The 18,203-nt window shown below is 49.9% G+C and overlaps 2 protein-coding genes across 9 annotated transcripts in view; one reads left to right on the top strand and one right to left on the bottom strand.

Annotated features, from left to right (window-relative positions):
* Nucleotides 1-344: 344 nt before the first annotated feature.
* On the bottom strand, nt 345-13,201 carry MTNAP1 (mitochondrial nucleoid associated protein 1). Of its 5 annotated transcripts, XR_013332604.1 has the most exons (6): nt 12,851-12,927; nt 9,325-10,800; nt 4,655-4,762; nt 4,005-4,109; nt 3,098-3,204; nt 345-686 (listed from the first exon to the last, which is right to left on the bottom strand). XR_013332604.1 is itself a non-coding variant. In XM_077753857.1 (5 exons), the coding sequence occupies exons 2-5, from the start codon at nt 10,772-10,774 to the stop codon at nt 3,182-3,184; spliced, it is 1,686 nt and encodes a 561-aa protein (XP_077609983.1). In that variant the 5' UTR covers nt 10,775-10,800; nt 13,083-13,201; the 3' UTR covers nt 3,047-3,181. The 5 variants fall into 5 exon arrangements, 4 of the variants coding, with proteins under 4 accessions (XP_077609983.1, XP_077609977.1, XP_077609984.1 ...); XM_077753857.1 differs by lacking the exons at nt 345-686; nt 12,851-12,927 and adding an exon at nt 13,083-13,201 and having other exon boundaries at nt 3,047-3,204; XM_077753851.1 differs by lacking the exon at nt 345-686 and having other exon boundaries at nt 3,047-3,204.
* Nucleotides 13,202-13,231: 30 nt separating this feature from the next.
* The window catches only part of VCF1 (VCP nuclear cofactor family member 1), a 16,554-nt gene continuing 11,582 nt past the window's right edge, over nt 13,232-18,203 (top strand). Inside the window, exons 1-3 of one of the 4 annotated variants that reach the window (XM_077753888.1) lie at nt 15,936-16,185; nt 16,655-16,759; nt 17,944-18,043. In XM_077753888.1, coding sequence (XP_077610014.1) covers nt 16,725-16,759; nt 17,944-18,043 — 135 coding nt within the window. In that variant the 5' untranslated portion in view covers nt 15,936-16,185; nt 16,655-16,724. Of the gene's footprint in view, nt 13,509-15,935; nt 16,186-16,353; nt 16,760-17,943; nt 18,044-18,203 lie in introns of those variants that run through there. The other 3 variants (XM_077753895.1, XM_077753880.1, XM_077753871.1) reach the window with 3 other exon arrangements.

Below are 18,203 nucleotides of genomic sequence, written 5' to 3'. Positions count from 1 at the left end.
GGACTTTACCGTGCAGGTCTTCTAATCCCACCGGATCTCTGCAAAAGAGGTATAACTGTCGCCACTTTACTGTCCAGACCCTCCAAAGAGGCTCCAGGAAGTTAGACAACTAGCTCCAGGCCACGGCCACCATCTCAAAGGTGAGGGTCTGGAAGAGGCAAATCATCAGGTGAGAGGGAATTTCTGAAAATACTGTTAGGAGGTAGGAACACAGGGAGCGGGGGAATCGGGGGAATCTGTATGTAAATCAGGGTAAAAAAAGGACGTGGTAATGGTAATGTTTGCCCAGAACGAGTAAAACACCCTGTTGCTAATGTACAAAGGATTACCTTTAATCGCTAAGTATTCTCGTATGTATTAGAAAAACGTACTTCCCCCAGTAAACTCAGTATTTCAGGTATGGTCACTCAGGCTTCCAGCCCAGGAGCTATGACCAGGGATACCCCCTCCCCCCAACACAGACCACATGGGTGCAGCCAGGGCCTTTGGGCCTGCCCGCAAGTATTTCCAACCATCCGGAAGGGACCCTCCCCGTAAGTCTTCTCACAGGTGGATATGGACCGTCCGGTACGGATTCTCTGTGCACTGCTGGAAGGTTTGGAAATCCACGCCGCTGCCGCCGCGGACACTGCTGCTCACCTGGGGGGGGGGTCCTGCCCATGCCGCGGGAGGCACCAGGCATCACTCTGGGAGACAACATCAAGGAGGCTGTTTAACACGGACCATCATGTTAGGGGCGTCCCTGGCTTTCTCTCGGTTCTGTGAAGAGCAGCTACTCCTGACTCATGCCCGCAGGTAATGGGCTCACTCAGCTGCGACCCCAGGTCTGAAAAGAATCTCTCGCCTTCCTGGATGGAGCCCTGGATCTGCCGGGTCACAGACACGATTAGGACTGGCTGCACAAATGAACGATCTTGCAGGGATATTTGCAGATGTGAGCAGTAAATACATCCCCACGAGCCAAGTGTCCATGGCTACTGTAAGCGGAAACTGCTCCTTTGATCACGCAGTTGGTCTGGACTGGAATCTAGGAAAAGAATCAATGGCTCTCAGCTGACCTCAACAATGCGGGCTCTTTGGAATATTATCAGGAAATCCTTAAGACTCGAGGAAAGGTCTTCAAGCACAACCTCACCCCACAGGGAAGTAATGAGTGGCCAGGAACCAGGACTCCAGCATCTGGAGAGAGCCAACGGCTTCTTCAAAGTCCTCCGGACCCTTTAAGAATCCACGCTCAGTATTGGGGCGCCTGGTGGCTCAGCTGGTTAAGGATCCGACTCTAGCTCAGGTCATGATCTCACAGATCAGGAATTTAAGCCCAGTATTGGGCTCTGTGCTGACAGCTCAGAGCTTGGAGCCTGCTTCCGATTCGTGTCTCCCTCTCTCTCTACCCCTCCCCTTGCTCATGCTGTCTCTCTCTAAGGCTGTAAGTCAAGAAAGCTTCTACCAAACTGTGTTTGCTAAACTATCTTAGGGCCGCGATCCCAAGTTGCCTTCAACACTCCACACGTGGAGGCCGGTGGCGGGGGTCCACTCCCCCAGGGCAGGGTCGGCACACGTTTTCTTGGTATTTTCAGCTTTGCGAACCATGTGGTATCTGCTGTACGCATTCAGTTCTGGCCCAGCCACACCTGACCACGGAGGTACGGCTGTGCTCCAGGAAGACTTTAGTCACAAAACGGGGAGTAGGCTGCATCGGCCACCACAGGGGCCACGGCAGCTGCTTGAGGGCTCAGGGGCAGCCTTCTCTTCTACCTTGGCGCCCTGAGGGTTTCTGATTTGGACTAAGGGCAAAGGGGGAGGTGCAGGGAGCATAGCATCTCCCTTAAAGGGCATTTGCAAAGAATGGTGACAAAGCCCTTTCAAAAGGAAAGATCCTGTTTTCAGAATTCCAATGAAGTCCTCAATAATACAAATACAGTTCTCTCCTCAACCTTGAATGTTTTCCTTACGGGGAATTCTGGTATACCTTTTCCCCAACCTTGAAAAACTGATGCAGGATTAAATTACTCCCGCTGGGGATAATTAGAAGGGGAGTGAGACAGGGAAGAGAAAAGGCAGATAAAGCAGAAGATAGAGCCAGAACTCAAGTCTTGAAGGAGCTTGGATAAAACAGGGGCCGACAGCATGCATTTGGCATGAGAACATCCCAAGCAAAGCTAATGTGTGTATGTGTGTGCGCATGCGCACATGTGTATAAAACAGGTAGATATAAACGTATCTAGGATATATAATCAACTCGCATGTTGGAAAACGGATTGGAGAAACAGCTCTCCGTCAGTGCAATCTAGATTATGTTTCCTCTAAGCCTTTTTTATCTGTAAGTAACCAAGTGAGGGCCAAAGCAGAAGCTATAAAATCAGAAAAACGCTGACTATTTTGATGGGGGAAGAGACCTGGAAAACCCAACAGCCCTGATAAAGTAAAAGGAAGGTGTTAAGTGTTTCACTGAAATTCTCAGGAAGGGATGGGGTGGGATTCTGAAGTTTCTAGAAAAAATGACCAATAGAAACCATTTGCTATTACACTCAAGATGTATAAAAGGCACTTTAATATTCTGTTCGGTGTGCAATCTCATTTTAATTGGTTTAAAACTATTTGTTAAGGATTTCCCACAGACTCACCTGCAACTCTGTCTCCACCCTTGTTTTGCTTTTATGGCTCTCACACCTGCCAAGGTGTCAATGACCCCAAAGGGCCGGATGGAGGCAGATTTCCTGCCACTTCAGACACTCATCTGTACCAGGGGGCGTGAAGCCTGGCATCTCATACAGATGACTAATAAAATGCCAAAGCTTCGCGAATACTTTTAGGGAGAGAGATTTAAAAGTGAGGTATTACTGACTGCAAATTAACGCTTTAAAAAAATTTTACTGATGACCTTTGTCACCTTCCTGCCTCCCTCAACATCTTCGGCCTTCAGGAGCAGACAAACCGAAGGCTTCTCAGGAGCGCTGTCTCTCCGGAGAGCCAGCCCAAGACCTGTCCACACAGACCCGGGCCTGTCCAGGGGAAAGGGGCGGACGGACTTCCTAATACCACTGTGTTCGGTTCCAATAATTTTATTCTTCTCACGCCCTCTCCCTGCCCCAAATACCATTCTAAACTGTCCGATCTGCACCACAGTGGTCTCGGCCGTGCTCCCCACGTCCCGGAGTGCTCTCACTCGGTGTCCAGGCCACTACTTCCGCCAGCGCTGCAGCTCTTGGGATAAACAGAGAGAAGCGGTAAGAAACCAGGAGACGGGGCGCCTGGGTGGCTCAGTCAGTAAGGCGTCCGACTTCGGCTCAGGTCATGATCTCGCAATCTGTGGGTTCGAGCCCCGCCGTCGGGCTCTGTGCTGACAGCTCAGAGCCTGAAGCCTGCTTTGGATTCTGTGTCTCCCTCTCCCTCTGCCCCTCTCCTGCTCACACTCCCTGTGTGTGTGTCTCTCTCAAGAATAAATAAAAACATTAAAAAAATTAAAAATAAAATAAAAAATGAGAAAAGTTAACCTGCACTAAAAAGAGAGGTGGCATTCAGACGCTTTCCTCCTGGACAGGACCTGCGCGAGTGAACCCCTAACGAGGGTGGCTGTGTTCTCAGCGCAGAAAGTAACGTTAACTGAGGCTTCTGTGCCCTGTAGACACAAGACTGCCGGCCATAAGGTCTCCCCTCCTCTCGGGGTATAAACTGTTTGGTTTCAATGCTGAAAGGCGGTTCTTAGGTAGGAATTACGGGGTGGGGGCGCCAATCTGGTGGGCAAACAGCTTTAGGGACACAGCACAGAGCAGCAGACTTCCGGTGAGACCCGAGCACAGGGCCAATCACGTAGTCCCACCCTGTGAAGGTCATTATAACCAAAACCCGTAATAAAAGACCCCAGAGCCCCAGACAGGGGCTCAGTCCCTGGGCTGTGCCAGAGAACGCAAAACTGGACTATAAAAAGCCATTTGGAGAACCCCCGGCGGGTCCCTGTCATGGGAGAGGCCTGCGACCTGGTCTCGGAGTACTGAGAAGCTTACTCAGATGTCTGAAACTCCAGCTGCACCAAAGGACGAAGTACCCTGCGAAGAGCATGGTGACGCCCCCAACGCCACTCCGCACGGTGGTACGGCACCTGACCCAGCCTGTGGGAAGAGAAATGTGGTTGCCGTGGTGACGCGACCTGCTGTTGTTCGCGTCACCCCGATCAGCCTGGGCCACGGGACCAGAGTCACAGGATTCTCGCACCTCCACATGGGTTATGCTTTTTTTTTAAACAGATGAAAAGGCCCAAAGGTGGAAGGTGTTAATTTTAAAAGTTGAGACACTCTTGTTTTAGGAGTTTGGCCGGAATCGCGAGTCGGGGGAGACTAACACGCCTGGAGAACTTGAGGTTTAGTGCCCTCCGGGCTTTAAGACGATCCAGGCGGTCAGGGGAGAGGTGAGGGGAGGTGGCCAGGGGGAGGCATCACAAAAAAGGAAAGCTGGCCCGTAATGGCTGCTGCTCTCCTCCTGGCGTTGACGTCAGGCTCCACGGTGAAAATGGACCAAGGGAAGAGAAGGGAGCCTCCACATTTGTCTCTTTCTCTTTTCCTTAGCCTGGCTGGAACCGTCATGGCTAAAGTAAGAGACCCTTCTCCAAATGCTCAGGACCGGCAACAAAACCCAGCAGTCAATGACTCCAGCTCACCTTTCCGGACTGCTCCCAAGAGCCTCATCAGAGACAAGCTGGAGGCTGGAAGTCTGGTCGGGGGTCCCCAACTCCTGAGAGCAGGCCAGCTTCTTTCCAACAAAGGAACTACGGTTCCAAACAGAAGTCACTGTGACAGTTCGTTTAGATTCGCTCCTTTCCCGACACTCTGTGCCCGGGGTTCCGGGGCCAGGCTGCGGGGAAGGGTCCCAGAACAGCTGGAGGGCTGCAGTTAACTAAGTGCTGAAGGTCAAGGCGGTTTATTCCCTGAGAGAGGTTCTATGAAGGGTGGGGGGAGCCCCTGGGGATTGGGATTGAGCTACACTTCCGGTCTGATGAGTGGACCTCGCAGCCAACAGGCGTGCGCATGCTTCCTGAGAGGGACAGCCCGCATCTGCTACCACTTCCTGTGTTTCAGCAGAAGGCAGGACTTCCTTTTTTTAATTTATTTTTTAACTGTACATCCCAGTTAGTTGGCATAGAGTACAACGATGTCAGGAGTAGACTCCCTACTGCCCCTTACTCATTCAGCCCATCCCCCCTCCCACAGGCCCTCCAGGAACCCTCTGTTTGTTTTCCATGTTTAAGCGTCTCTTATGTTTTCCCCCCTCCCTGTTTTTATCTTATTTTTGCTTCTGTTCCCTTACGTACATCTGGTTTGTACCTTAAAGTAGAAGGCGTGACTTTCTACGGTGACACTAACTACTGCTAGTTCTCATGACGACTAGGGTCGGCACGCGTGCTGCTTTTACTGGCGAGTCAACGGTTATGTTCAACATGGGAATAATCCACGTAGAACCAGAAAGGAGGGTTTATGCTCTCTATTCACAGCTTTCCTGCCCCTGTTTTTCTGTGTTAGGAAAGGGAATCTCTACTGTCGCTGATCCTCCAGTCTCAGTTCGGTCCATCGGGAGAAAGGATAAACAAGGGAACAGCTGCAACAAGTTTAGCAGATGCGGTGACACCCAAATGATCGTGACACTAAGCAACACTGAGAACCACTGATGAGAAAAACTGCACTGGCTTCGGAGAAATCACCCAGAAAATTATTCCATGAGGTGAAGATTAGTCTCTTAAAAAAACAAAGCAGGACAAAGCCCATTCTTCTTGGAAAAGGTCTGAAAACAAGATGGGAAGGAGCAGTTTTGTGAAAACTGCAGCTGAAAAACCACCTCCCCTGCCGTGTCAGGAATGGGGCGGCCCCTCCACGCTGTCCCTTCTCCAGCCAGCAGCCTTCTTCCTCCACTAAGGGCTCCATCACACTTGTGATGCAAATGACATCACTTGGGGACGCCCGAGGCCCAGGAGAGGCCATTTCAGAACCCACAGAAGTTGCTGAGAGTTTCTTCTGTGTCTCCTTCCCACCGTCCAGGGACCCTGGGTTCTGATCGACACCCCCTCGGCCTAGCTCCGCTGCCATCTCGTCTCTAGACAGGGTCCTTGACCCGCTACCAGTACAGATGTCTTTATGTCCCAAACCTAGTGACCGCGGCGCCATTCTCTAGCATAAACACCAGAACCATCCCCGGCACCTCCACCATTTCCTATCACCCCTCTGGCCTGGCTGGAATGCCAGACATGTGACTCAACGCACCCCTCCTGCCTCTGGCTGTTGACACACGTCCCCTTTCCCAGTCGCTTCTGGGTACTAGCAGATCTACTCCTGACTGGTCATATTTCCGCTCTGCTCTGACCCTGACTAGTCTGAGCCCCTTCGTCATAGGTGTCCCATCTTGAAACCCTCACTCAACACCTTATCGGTGGAAATGGTGTTTTTCTCTCATTCAGAGAAGAGGGTTTATGAAGCTGTTTCTGGGTCTTTAAAAGCCCGTGACCCTATCCGGTTTCCTTACTTTCTGCTCTCCCTGCTGGCCAATTTCTAGGAACTGTGTTTTATTCAAACCTCCTCCTCTCTCCCTCACCTTCTGTTTGCCAACACCCCGGGGCCCTCCCCGACACCTGCAGAACTCTAACTTTGAAAATGTCTGGAAATCTGAATCTTAGACCGGACTTCGGGATCAGTCTCTGGGGATGAGGTCCAAGAATCTTTCATCCTATATGGCGTCATCAGGTTGTCCTGATTGGGGCTCAGAGCTCTTCAACCCTCAGTCCCAGAAGCTAGGGCACCGACATCTGGGCGGGGCTCAGCCAAGCACCCCTCCCCTGGCGAAGGGCTCGAAAGGCTCTCCTTTGAACAAAGGAAACCAATTTCTATTGCTGAGGACGGTCAGCCACTTGTACTCGCTCAGTCTCCAGAGATTTAAATCTTGGGACTTCTAAAGTCTGTTTTCTCCAGTGCTGGAAAAAACACTTTTTTGGGGGTAGTAAGTCTGTGAAAATCCTTCTCCCTAAACCTCACAGGATGGCTCAGCTCTTGATGCCACCGAGCTCAGTAAACCTATTTGTCATTCCTGACTTACAGAAACCCGACTCCGCCGCGTCCTCAGAGCTACCAGTCTTGCCAAGCTGGTCACAGCAGTGTAGACTGGGAGCAATCCAAGGGAGCAAAATAGCTCTTCACCACTATTCTGGAGAAACCCAGCCCTTACCTTACTAGTACTATGTTCTTGGGACCCACTAAAGGGAGCCTGTCAACTAATAACTTAAATCAACTGTGACAATGACCACTAAGTGCCTCAAATAGTGTAAGCCTAACTCACAGGATAAAGACCATGGGTGTCCAAGTCAGATGGACCGAGACTTGAATTCTGGCCACCACTTACTGGATGAACATGGGCAAGTCACTTGAGATGCCTGGGGCGCATGGGGTGCCTGGGTGGCCTGGGTCACGATCTCATGGTCATGAGATGGAGCCCTGCATCAGCCCCGCTCAGCATGGAGCCTGCTTGGGATTCTCTCCCCGCCACCCCTCCCCAAATAAGTAAATACATAAAAGATGTCTGGGGCTTAGGTCCCTCACCCATAAACAAAGGTGGGACAGGGACGCCACTGACAGTCACCTGAGTTGTCATGAGGTTTCAATGAGGTAACAATGTAACGTTAGCTAGCAGAGGCTAATCCGATGTGAGTCTCGTCCCCTTTCCCTCTAAAATGAAAGTGGGTGTACCAGAGACCCCCCACCCTCCCCCAGCATGGTGAGAGACAGCACAGGAACTGGAGAAGTCCCACGTGCCAGAGAGATTTGCTACGGGCTGTGCGCGTGCCTATGCAATCAAGACAGCTGACCAACTCCCGTGTTTCTGGCTCCGGTCAACTTTCTGCAACATGGTTTAGTGGAAAGGGCGTTCTACTTGGAGCTCCACTGTTTAAGGCAACATGACCTTGGACAAGTCACATGTTCTCTCCCAGCCTGGTTTATCACCAGCAAAGCAGAGATAAAGGTCACCGCCCACTTCTCAGAGGGGCGGGGCCTCAGCAAGAACAGGATGGAAGCAGCACCAGCAGCACCAGCATGCTGAGGTGGACAAACTCAGACGTTAATATCCATACTGTATGGGGGTGGGAAAGGGGCTCCTGAGCAGCTTTGGCCTTGAGACGGACTACAACGCAGAGAGCACCTGGCCAGAGCACCTGGCCATTAGGGGGGTTCGTAGGGCAGGTGGAAGAAAATGGCAGCTTCAGCCAGCAGTCCTCTTTACTTGACACAGTACCCCCTGAAAGCTCTAGAAAGGACTCCTTACCCTACCAAAGGAAATGCTTCTCACAGGGGACGACCTGGGCTTCAGTGAATACATAATAATTTATACAAAATATACCAGAAAGAAAAATATGTCCCTTTAGGAAGAGAAATTACAGATTTTTCAGGTGCAAAGCTATTCTGAGTTGCCAAGGTCTCCTGTCAAATCTAAAAGCACTGATGAACACCACACACACACACACACACTCACACACACACACACACTCACACACACACCCCCCACCGAGATGGATGCTACGTTAAACTAACTGCATCTATGGGCACCTGGGGGGCTGTCGGTCAAGCATCCAATTCTTGGTTTCAGCTCAGGTCATGATGTCATTGTTCGTGAGTTCGAGCCCTACGTCGGGCTTCGAACTCACAGTGCGGAACCTGCTTGGGCTTCTCTCTCTCCCTCCCCCGCTCACTCACTCTCAGAAACAAACTTTAAAAAATTAATCCAAAAACTATTCTTCTAGAAAACCTTAAAACAAAAATCTAAAGCTTTCTCATGAGGAAAATGAAGAAACTTTACATATTCTAACTAGAGAGATAGTCCAATAAAAGTAAGGTTCTGCAGGAAAAAGTGAGGAATTTCCTGGCTCTGTGGGGCCACTTAACCCTTTCCGGGCAGTGGCAAGGAGCCTCTGGACAGCTTCCGAGGAGAGCGCCACCCAGTCCTCTCTTCTTCCCTAACCTCTTCCCCAGTCTCTCAAGAGAGCTTGAATACCCCATATCCACTGGCCGTACGACGGCCCAATGCAGAAACTCAAGTGATCAAGGTCACCAGCCAGCCTGGCCTAGTCTGACCTTCACCTCTGGGTGGAGGGGCAGGGAGCATGGTAAACCACTGGCACTGACTACTTCTGGAACAAGAATGAGTTTTCAGAACTGGGATTACGTCTGGTCTACGCAACGCCTGGGTAAAAATCAGCTACCTGAGAGAAAGCACGAGTATTCTGAACCTGACGAGGGCAAGGGGCCCAGAGCTGTCTGGAGGAGCTGGGGGGTCCTTGAAAACAAGCACGCTTACCTTGTGAGAGTCTCTCCCCCTGGGGACTGAGGAGCGGAGGCTTCTGGGCCACAGCATTCCAAAACGGGGGCCTCCCCGGCAGCACACCCAGGCCAAGATAACCAGGATAGAGCTCTGGAAACCACTCCAGCCCGAGGGAGCCCGAGAGGCCCTTCCTGCCAGCATCGCCCACCTGGCTGAAGGGACCGTCAGAGGCGTGACGCAGAACCAAAGGCAAAGGCTGCTGGTGGCCGGGCCATGTGGCCTGGGGCCCGCAGCAGGGGCCGTGCCACAGAGGGGCTGGGGGAGGCCTGCAGGCTAATGCTTTCTCTTCTTGAACAAGCCGGACAGTCAGAGAGGCCGGGTTTTCATTATGCAACGGTGAGACAGAAAGCAGCTCACTGCAAGTCGTCCCCCTTGGAGTGAACAGACCGAAACCAGGACCTTCATCTTGACGTTTCCTCTCTGTGGCCGAATCGTCCCCACTGAAATCCTTTGTCTCACTGCTCACAGAAGCCCAATCCTGCGTGTCCGTCACGGGTGCACCTTTCCCTGCGTTTCCTGTGCTCCCACGTGCCTCCCTTCCAAGGTCAAGTCCTTCTCCTTGGCTCTCCCTGACGTGGACTTCACCTAACGGGCTGACTTTAAAATCTAAAAAATGGGATTCCCTGCCCTTTACTTGAATCTCAGGGTCTCTACCATCACTAGGGACTTCTGAGAGGGGGTCCCTGGCCTTGGCCTCTATCTCACTGCTTGACAAGGATGTCCTTACCCTTTCAACCCCATAATGGAGATGCATGGGAGAACTATGATAATCACCATCAGCCCTATCTAGTAACTTTACTAGAGGCTTCTGTCTTGGGGGATCAATTCTGTCCAAACTTAAATTGGAAGAAGCAGTCTGTACATCATCAGGTAAGGCTGAGGAACATGTTCTATCTTGATTTGACGAAGGTTCTACCGGGCCACAAGGTAAAGATGCTTTGGTCTCTGAAAGCTTACTTCTTCTTTCCCCTGATGGAGGCAAATCTCTGGCAAGTTCTTTTTTAGGAGTGGTGTTTTCTGATGCATAAAACCGAGCCTTGGTTTTTCCCTGGAAAGCAGGCTTTGGTTCAGTACCTGTTAGCATGCTGAGGGAGCACTGAACTCGATTCTGGACGTCTTCATCTGCCTTTGTGTTACTTGCTCTTTCCAAACCAACAGCCCATGGTGGAAAAGACTTCGTCGTCCATTCTGCTTTGTCCTTTACCAACTTGGAACTTCTTTTCTTACTATTGGTCTCTGACTCTCTCCCTTTGGTGTTATTTAAATCTGTGACCAGCCTTTTCCTCTCTGTTGTGTGTGGGCGTGTAGCTAGCTTGGACTGAGGAGCTTTGCCATCAACAGGTACAGAGGGCCTTAGCATCTTACAGTGCGGCAAGTGGGATTTTAATCGTTTAAATGGCTTCTTACAGTAAGGACACACTTCCATCCCGGCAGAGAGTCCCTCTCCTCTTCCTGAAAAAGATATATGGGAGGTTATGAAGGGCACGCAGTTCGTAAATACTGATATTTCATTGACGTGTACTTTTTTTTTTAAATGTTTTATTTATTTCTAGGGNGACCTAAGCGAAAGTCGGATGCTTAACCGACTAAGCCACCCAGGCGCCCCACATGTGTACCTTTTTTTTTGGAAGAAGCTAGGTCGAGGGAAGTTTTAAAAAATGTGTTTTGATTCATTTTCTTACAGAAATAGGAAATAGAAGACACAGTTGGTTTTAGGGTAAATATTCCTGGCTTCACTTATGCCTGGCATTGTACATTTCTTAAAGTCTTCTAGGAACCATCCATTAATAAAAGACCATCAAAGAGGTTTTATAACATCCCTAACTAGGAGCTGAGCAGAGCTAGAAGACTTAAATCTAATAAATAATGGTTACTGGAAGAAAAAGTTGTCCAAACTAGCAGTCAGATTAAAATGTTTGCAATTTAAGGTTACAGCAAGTCAGCTGGGTATCACACAAATACAAAGAAATTGTTTGAAGCCCTCAAACATACCATTTAAGGAAAGAATGGTGAAGAATAAAAAAACCCAAGCCAAGATCTGAAGGCCGTTGACTACAGTCATGGTTTTCAAAGTGGTATATGGAAGGCCCACAAAGGTGCAAAAAGAAAATATTAGAACTTCCAATATTTCAGCATGAGAAATGAAGCTCTACGAATACTTCCTGTATTAGTAAAATGCACATATAGACATACATGTACATATAAATGTGCGTAGGGGTGCCTGGGTGGCTCAGCCGGTTGAGTGTCCTTCTCTTGATTTTGGCTCAGGTCATGATCCCAGGTTTGTGGGATTGAGCCCCATGCTGGGCTCCATGGTGAGCGTGGAGCCTGCTTAAGAGTCTCTCTCTGACTCTCTCTCTCTCTCTCCCTCTCCTGCCTGCGCGCATGTGCATGCACTCTCACAAAAAAAGTGTGTGTGATGCACTAATAATATATATGGGGGAACACGGTCCCCAATTTTTTATTTATAGTTTGTAGTACAATGGACTGCCAGCAAATTCATTTAGTTTGAAACCTTTGTAATACTTATATCAGGTAACACATGAAAAAAAATTAATACCATGTATTACTTGTACCTCTTTGAGAACTGAGCTGGGCATATGGTATATGTTGAATGAATTTTTTTCTCTAAACGTAAATGTGCAAACGCTATCATAAATCACTGACTGTGATAACCTCCTATTACTTAAGTCAAAAAAGTGACACTGAAACCATTTACAAGATAAGTAGATACAATCTTGGCCAATCCATTTAGGATCTTATGTGAACTCAGGCAAAACACAACTGTGATTAGAGTAATCATTCTGACTTTGGAGGTACCTCTCCAACAGTATAATCAAACTTGTGAACCTTAACTTACAAAAATACCCACAGTTGGAGCCAGTCCACGGGCCTTAGGCTAGTAACTTCAGAAGAGGCTTGGGACCTCCTAGATACATCTGCCCCTACAGAACTCCACCACACTCAGTCCTCCTGGAAAGACCCTGCACCCTCACGTGGTAACGTCTTCCCGTGGGTGTCTGAATACTTTCCTACTGGGGCTTCCCCAGAAGGATGCTAATTTTGTGGTTGTGTCTTCTGGATCTCCATGCCTCACGATCACAGCTCCTAGGTCTGGCAAAAGAAACTCGATTCTAATTATCAGCCTGCGCAAGACACAATCGGACGAGGAACTTGACAGCACACTCAGTGAACGAATGTGGTGCGCACCGAACCGAGTACGAGTAACTCGCAGGGCAGGTGCCTCTCCGTGCTCCCGAAAGCAGACAGTTAAGGCCGCGGGACTGTGGGACTTGCGCCANCCCCCCCTCCCCGCGGAGTGGGCGGGGGCCGTCGGGAAGCTTGCGGCTCCGGGCTGGCCTCCACTGCAGCCCTGGCCGGAGGTGCCGGAGCCACACGGACGCAGAGGGGGGCTTATCCTGCAGCCCCAGGAAGCCCCCTCCCCTCACCCCCAGACACAGGGCCTGGGCACTAGGATACAGCCCGACCCGCTACAACTCACCCACACCAGCGTCCTCACCCAGCCAGGTGTGAAAGTCCCGGAAGCCCCCGCGACAAGCCCCCCAGCGCAGCCCTCCAGCAGCTTCCCACCTCCCGGTCGGGGACCCGCCGCAGGCCGTCTGCGCCAGTGCCTGATGCTTCTCAGCTGTGTTTTTACAAAACTGATCACTCACGGGGGCTTGACATAAATACCCGTATCGTACTGTTATGAAATAATTTAAATTAATTTAAACCTGGCTTGACTTTAATGCCGGCCCCTTTCGGCTGCGAACAGGCGAATGCTCAGGCCGCCTCTCATGAGGTCCTCTCTCCCAGAAGCTCCCAGTCGCTCCTCCCCACTCGGAGCCCGCCTCTTCCCGTGGGAGGGGTTACCGGTCGGCGCGGCCGCGGTCGCGCCACTGCGCAGCCGCGAGAGGGCGGTACCACGGCGGCTGCGACATGGGGGGGCGCGGAGCAGACGCCGGAAGTAGCGGTGGTACGGGTCCCACCGAGGGGTACTCATCGCCGGCAGCGTCCACCCGCGCCGCGGCAAGAGCCAAGGCCCGAGGGGGTGGGCGTGGCGGCCGCCGGAACGCGACACCCTCTGTTCCCTCATCTCGCGGAGCGGCGCCGCGTCGCTCCCCTCCACCGGCTGCCATGAGCGAGCGCCTCCGCCCCAGGTGAGACCGCAGGGACCCCTTTCCTTCCCAGCCTCTCGCTGGGGGCTGGGGCCGACGGAGCGCGCGAAGCTGGGGTCCGAGCAAGCGTGGGCCCTGCGGGTCTCCATCTGGTCGCCCTACGGCCTGGGGGAGGAGGGGGAGGGATGCGTGAGTGGTCGGGTACCTGGTCTCTGAGGTGCTGGAGGAGGGATTCGCCAGGGTCCGAGTCTCCCCCCAACCCCGTCTTTTCCCCCCTTGTATTTCCCTACTTGGAATGCAGTCTGAACGGTCCCGGAAGAGAGACAGTGGCCCTTGAAGCTTCTCTGTCCTAAATTTAGGAGAGTGGGGGGATGGGAGGAATGTCTGATCTATGACTGGGAGCCCCTAGGACGTCTTTGAGAGACCGGGGCTGGGAGCTGCCGTCTCCCCAAGGTCAGAAAGGATTGGGTTTAGCTCTGCAGCGGGGAAGGATTGGGATAGGTGTTAGAATTTGGGCCCCGGACGGTTGTGAACATAGGAGGGCGGATGACCAAAGTGGCTTGTAGCATAAACAGGCAGGATTCTAAACTGTTTGGATGCGGAGCCGTTTGACTCCGAAGGCGGGAGGTAGGATTATATGGCGATGTTCTACTTTCCACTGAGCCCTGACCGCAGGACCTGTGTCTTGACCTAGGGGTGCTCCGCTTGCTTGACGTGTACAGAATAGAGTCCCAATCAAACTGCAGTTTTTTTCTGTCTCTCTTTTTTCTTTTTTAACCCCCTGTAAGAAAGGTGGGGAGGAGAAAGTTGGGATTGGGAACACCAAACGAAGAGGAGCAACTGTATTTCAAATTAGAAAAAATCCCTCATTGTGGAATTGGAGGCGAAAAATCTATAGATCACCAAGAACAACACTCATTTTTCTGATAAGGAAACATACAGGGAGCTCAGCAGGGAAACCAAGTGTTTCCAGGTTGGCTGCTCTTTTCGTTACTTCACAATACTCTCATGGACTTGCCTTGGTAGGTTATGCTAGATGGTTCCTTGTTCTGTATTTTCATTGGCCCTGATTGTACTGGGCAGTCTTTCCACAAGGATCCTTCTCCAGGGGGTGGTCGATTCAGAGATTAAGATTCTGGAAAGCATCTTGAGGTCATTTGGTCCAGTAGTGAAGATCTAGGGTCACCCATACTTCTGCACTGGATTATTGATTTGGGCATACGGTGGGTGAGTGGGGCACAAAGCCTGTTTGTAGAGAAAACAAGAGTGGACTAAATTTGAAATGAGGGGCCCAATTACCAACTTGCCATTGGAATTAGGAACATAGGCTCTTGTGATGCCTCATACCTGGGAAAGCCCAAATATTTCCCGCAGAAAGATTCCCTTTATCCGTTGCTGTATAGAACTCTAAATGTGCTTATGCTGGTAGCAGGTTTCTTTTACATAGTATACAAACAATCTCAACCTGTTTATACTGGTAACTTCATTGCCATCAAAGAAACCTTTTGATTTGGACAGGGGCTGCTTGTCTGATTTTCACCCCATGGTTCATGTACCAGTTCTGCCAGCTCCTGCTATCACAGTATGTCCCCAGTCCAGTTTTTTCTGGATCTGTTTCCTCAGTGTTAAGATGAAGGGTTGGTCTGAGATGGTGGTTTTTCAGAGTGTTAGAAAATACATTGAGATAGCCATAGAGGGGTGGGTGTAGGTCAAGAAAACCTCTACTTGAACCAAAACAGGTTCTTTATCTCATATATATTGAGATATTTTTCCCAATAGAAAGAAAGGGTTTTGTTACTTTTTTTAAAAGTTTGAAAAACACTAGTTTCCATACTCAAGATTTTTCCCTCCCCCCTCCTCCCCTTCTTCCCTTCTCCCCTCCCCCTCCTCCCCTTCTTCCTCCTCTCTCCTCCTCCCCTCCATTCTCCTCCCTCCTCCCCTTCCTTCCCCTCTTCCACCTCTTTCCCTCCTCCCTCCTCATTCTTCCTTTTAAAGTTTACTTATTTATTTTAGGGGGAGGGGGGAAGATAGAGAATCTCAAGCAGGCTCTGCACTATCAGAGCAGAGCCCGAAATGATGCAGGACTCAAACTCCTGAACTGTGAGATCATGACCTGAGCCAAAATCAAGACTCGGGCACTTAACCGACTGAGCCCCCCCAGACACCCCTCTTAAGATCTCTGCTCAGTCTCCAGGAGATGGCAGGAAGATTGGAGAGAAATGAAACGATGGACCGTGATGTAGTCAGCCGTCCTTGGAAGGAACAGATGCTAAACCACAATCTGTAGCTAGATGCCTGGGGAGAATATAATCAATTACATGGTGGCTGCTAAAATTATAACCTGGTCCGTGGTATTAATGTAGAAAGCTGTAATCTGACCGTGTGGCTAGGGCCGAACATGAAGCTATAATCTTGACAATTATTAACAATTTTGTTGAAAGAAGAATGTTCCAAGGACGGAATCTGCACAGAGCCTAGAAAAAGGAGAATGAAGAACAGTAGGACTCATTCTTAATCGAGTACCGTCCCGAGGAGAGGCCCCCGACAGATCTTTCTGGTGCCTTGAGAAAGAAGCCGATCACGAGGCTGGGATATTTTCATGCGACTTTCCCAGAGTTTAGTTGCAGTCTGGGTCAGGCTCAGAAGTGGTTAGGGTGGCTCAGGCAGCTGCTGGCACATTCATAAGAGAAGAGTTTGGGGACCAGCGTACTGTCGTTTGGTGAGTTTCCCCGGGGGTGTCAACTGGCCTTCCGTCGGACCTTGCTCTGTAACTGCAGCTCTTTTCCACAAAAAAGTTCTCTGGTCATAGCAGGATGAAAATAGTAATTTCTTGGTTCAAATCTGTGGTAATAGCACATCCATTTAAATTAGTTTTAAACCTGCTCTTCACCTAGTTTTTAACCTCCAAATACTTCAAAGTAGCATGCAGATAAGCCCCGTTGTCCTGAAAGAAAGCTTAGGGAACAGAAATGATGGTCGTAGAAGTAATTGAGGCTGGGAATGAGGGAAATAGTGTAGCCCCTTGCCCGTTGGTTAATGCTTTATCGGCACCACACCCACTCACAAGTGACCATCCCATGCCTGGATCTGTACCCATTAATAAAGTTAGATGTCTTCAGAGGACAGGAATACTGCAGGGGACAGGGGATTAACCCCGGGGGGATAGCTTACAGTTCCAGTTTCTCCAGCGTCAAGACTTCAACCCCAGACCTTAGGACTACGGGCCTGCCCTGGTGTGCCACGCGGCTCGCATGGAAGATGGGTGGCTGCGTACAAGATCCCACCCACTCAAAGTCAGTACTTTTGCAAAAGCCCTTTTTCCCTCCAGCTATGGAAGTGTGAGTCTGTGAGAATTTTCATGACAATAGGTTATGCTGTTTTGTATAAACTGACTTCTTGCCAAAGCTGCCCGATGGAATTTTCTGCAGTGATGGGAATGTCCCCTGTGCTGTCCGGCACAGTTGCCACTAGCCGCCTGTGGCCTTCCAACACCGAAAATACGGCTAGTGTGACTAAGGAACGGGAGAGTAGATTTAATTTAACTTAATTTAAATAACTACTTGGTGAGCTAGTGGCTACTGTACCGGACAGCACACAATTCCAGGCAGTTGGACTTAAAATGATATCTCCTTTAATTTATTTCTATCTTCTGTCTTCTAAACTAGGGTTTAGAAGCCTTTCTAGGAGCACTTAATTCTTACATAGAATACATACAAACTTTGCTGCACATCTGAGAACACTGACAAATGTGTGGGGTTTTTTTCCCTTTACACCTGAAAATTTTGAGCAGCCTGGGTCCCGTACTCGAAGTAACAATCTGGTGAAGTAACATGTCATAATCCGAGGTGGTATAGGGAGAAGAGTGGAGTTAATGTGTCCAAGAGCAGCCTTTCCAGTGAAGGTCGGGACAAATGACCTAATACTTAAGAGGGCAACGAGCTTTTTTTCACGTGATCATTGAGGGGAAATCGAGGACGGGAGAAAACTGCAGATGAACGACTGCATGGACCTGTAACGATACCTCCTGTGCGGCGCGGTTTCTATTGGGATTTTTGGGGTACGTGGGCAAAGACAGCCGCTCCCGTCTTCCATGTTGTCCTGTGGGAGGAGCAGAATTAGGCAACTTGAAATCGTGATTTCAGGAAATGTCGAAGGACCATAACCTTCATTAGGTGGGATTTGGAAGCTTAGTCATTAGCGTCACCCTGCTTTTATTTATTCCCAGTAGTTATTTAAAGTTGCCAAGCTTCTTTTTAGAAATCAGTTGTACTAATTTAAGCTCACCCGTACTGCTGCTATTTTATATTTTTACTTTTTGTGCCCGGCGACAGTGTACCGCCAACTTTTTACCTGTCAGGATAGCATGAGAATTCTGTGTTCTCAGGCGAGAGGGCAGATTTGTTGTGATTTACAGTTTTAAGTGTGCAAAAGATCAACCATTGGATTTTTTTCCCCCCTCCTTGTGCTTTAATTTCAGGAAAAGGAGAAGGAATGGCAATGAAGAGGACCACCATCTCCCCCCCCAGACCAAAAGGAGTAGTAGAAACCCCGTCTTTCACGATTCCTGGGACACAGAGGTAGGAAGTGTGGTCAGAGGGTCTGCCGTTCTCATTGCTCGAACAAAGTCTAAATAACCCAGTTCCTTCCTGTAATTAAAAGTATTCTTTGAATAAATAAAAGTGATCTTCTTTGAGTGCAGTGGTTTCAACTTTTTTTTTTTTTTTTTTTGAGTCCTGG

This window comes from Crocuta crocuta, unplaced genomic scaffold (assembly GCF_008692635.1).
Source record: "Crocuta crocuta isolate KB4526 unplaced genomic scaffold, BGI_CrCroc_1.0 scaffold50, whole genome shotgun sequence".
Lineage (NCBI taxonomy): Eukaryota > Metazoa > Chordata > Mammalia > Carnivora > Hyaenidae > Crocuta > Crocuta crocuta.
This window is presented reverse-complemented; position numbering and strand designations above follow the sequence as displayed.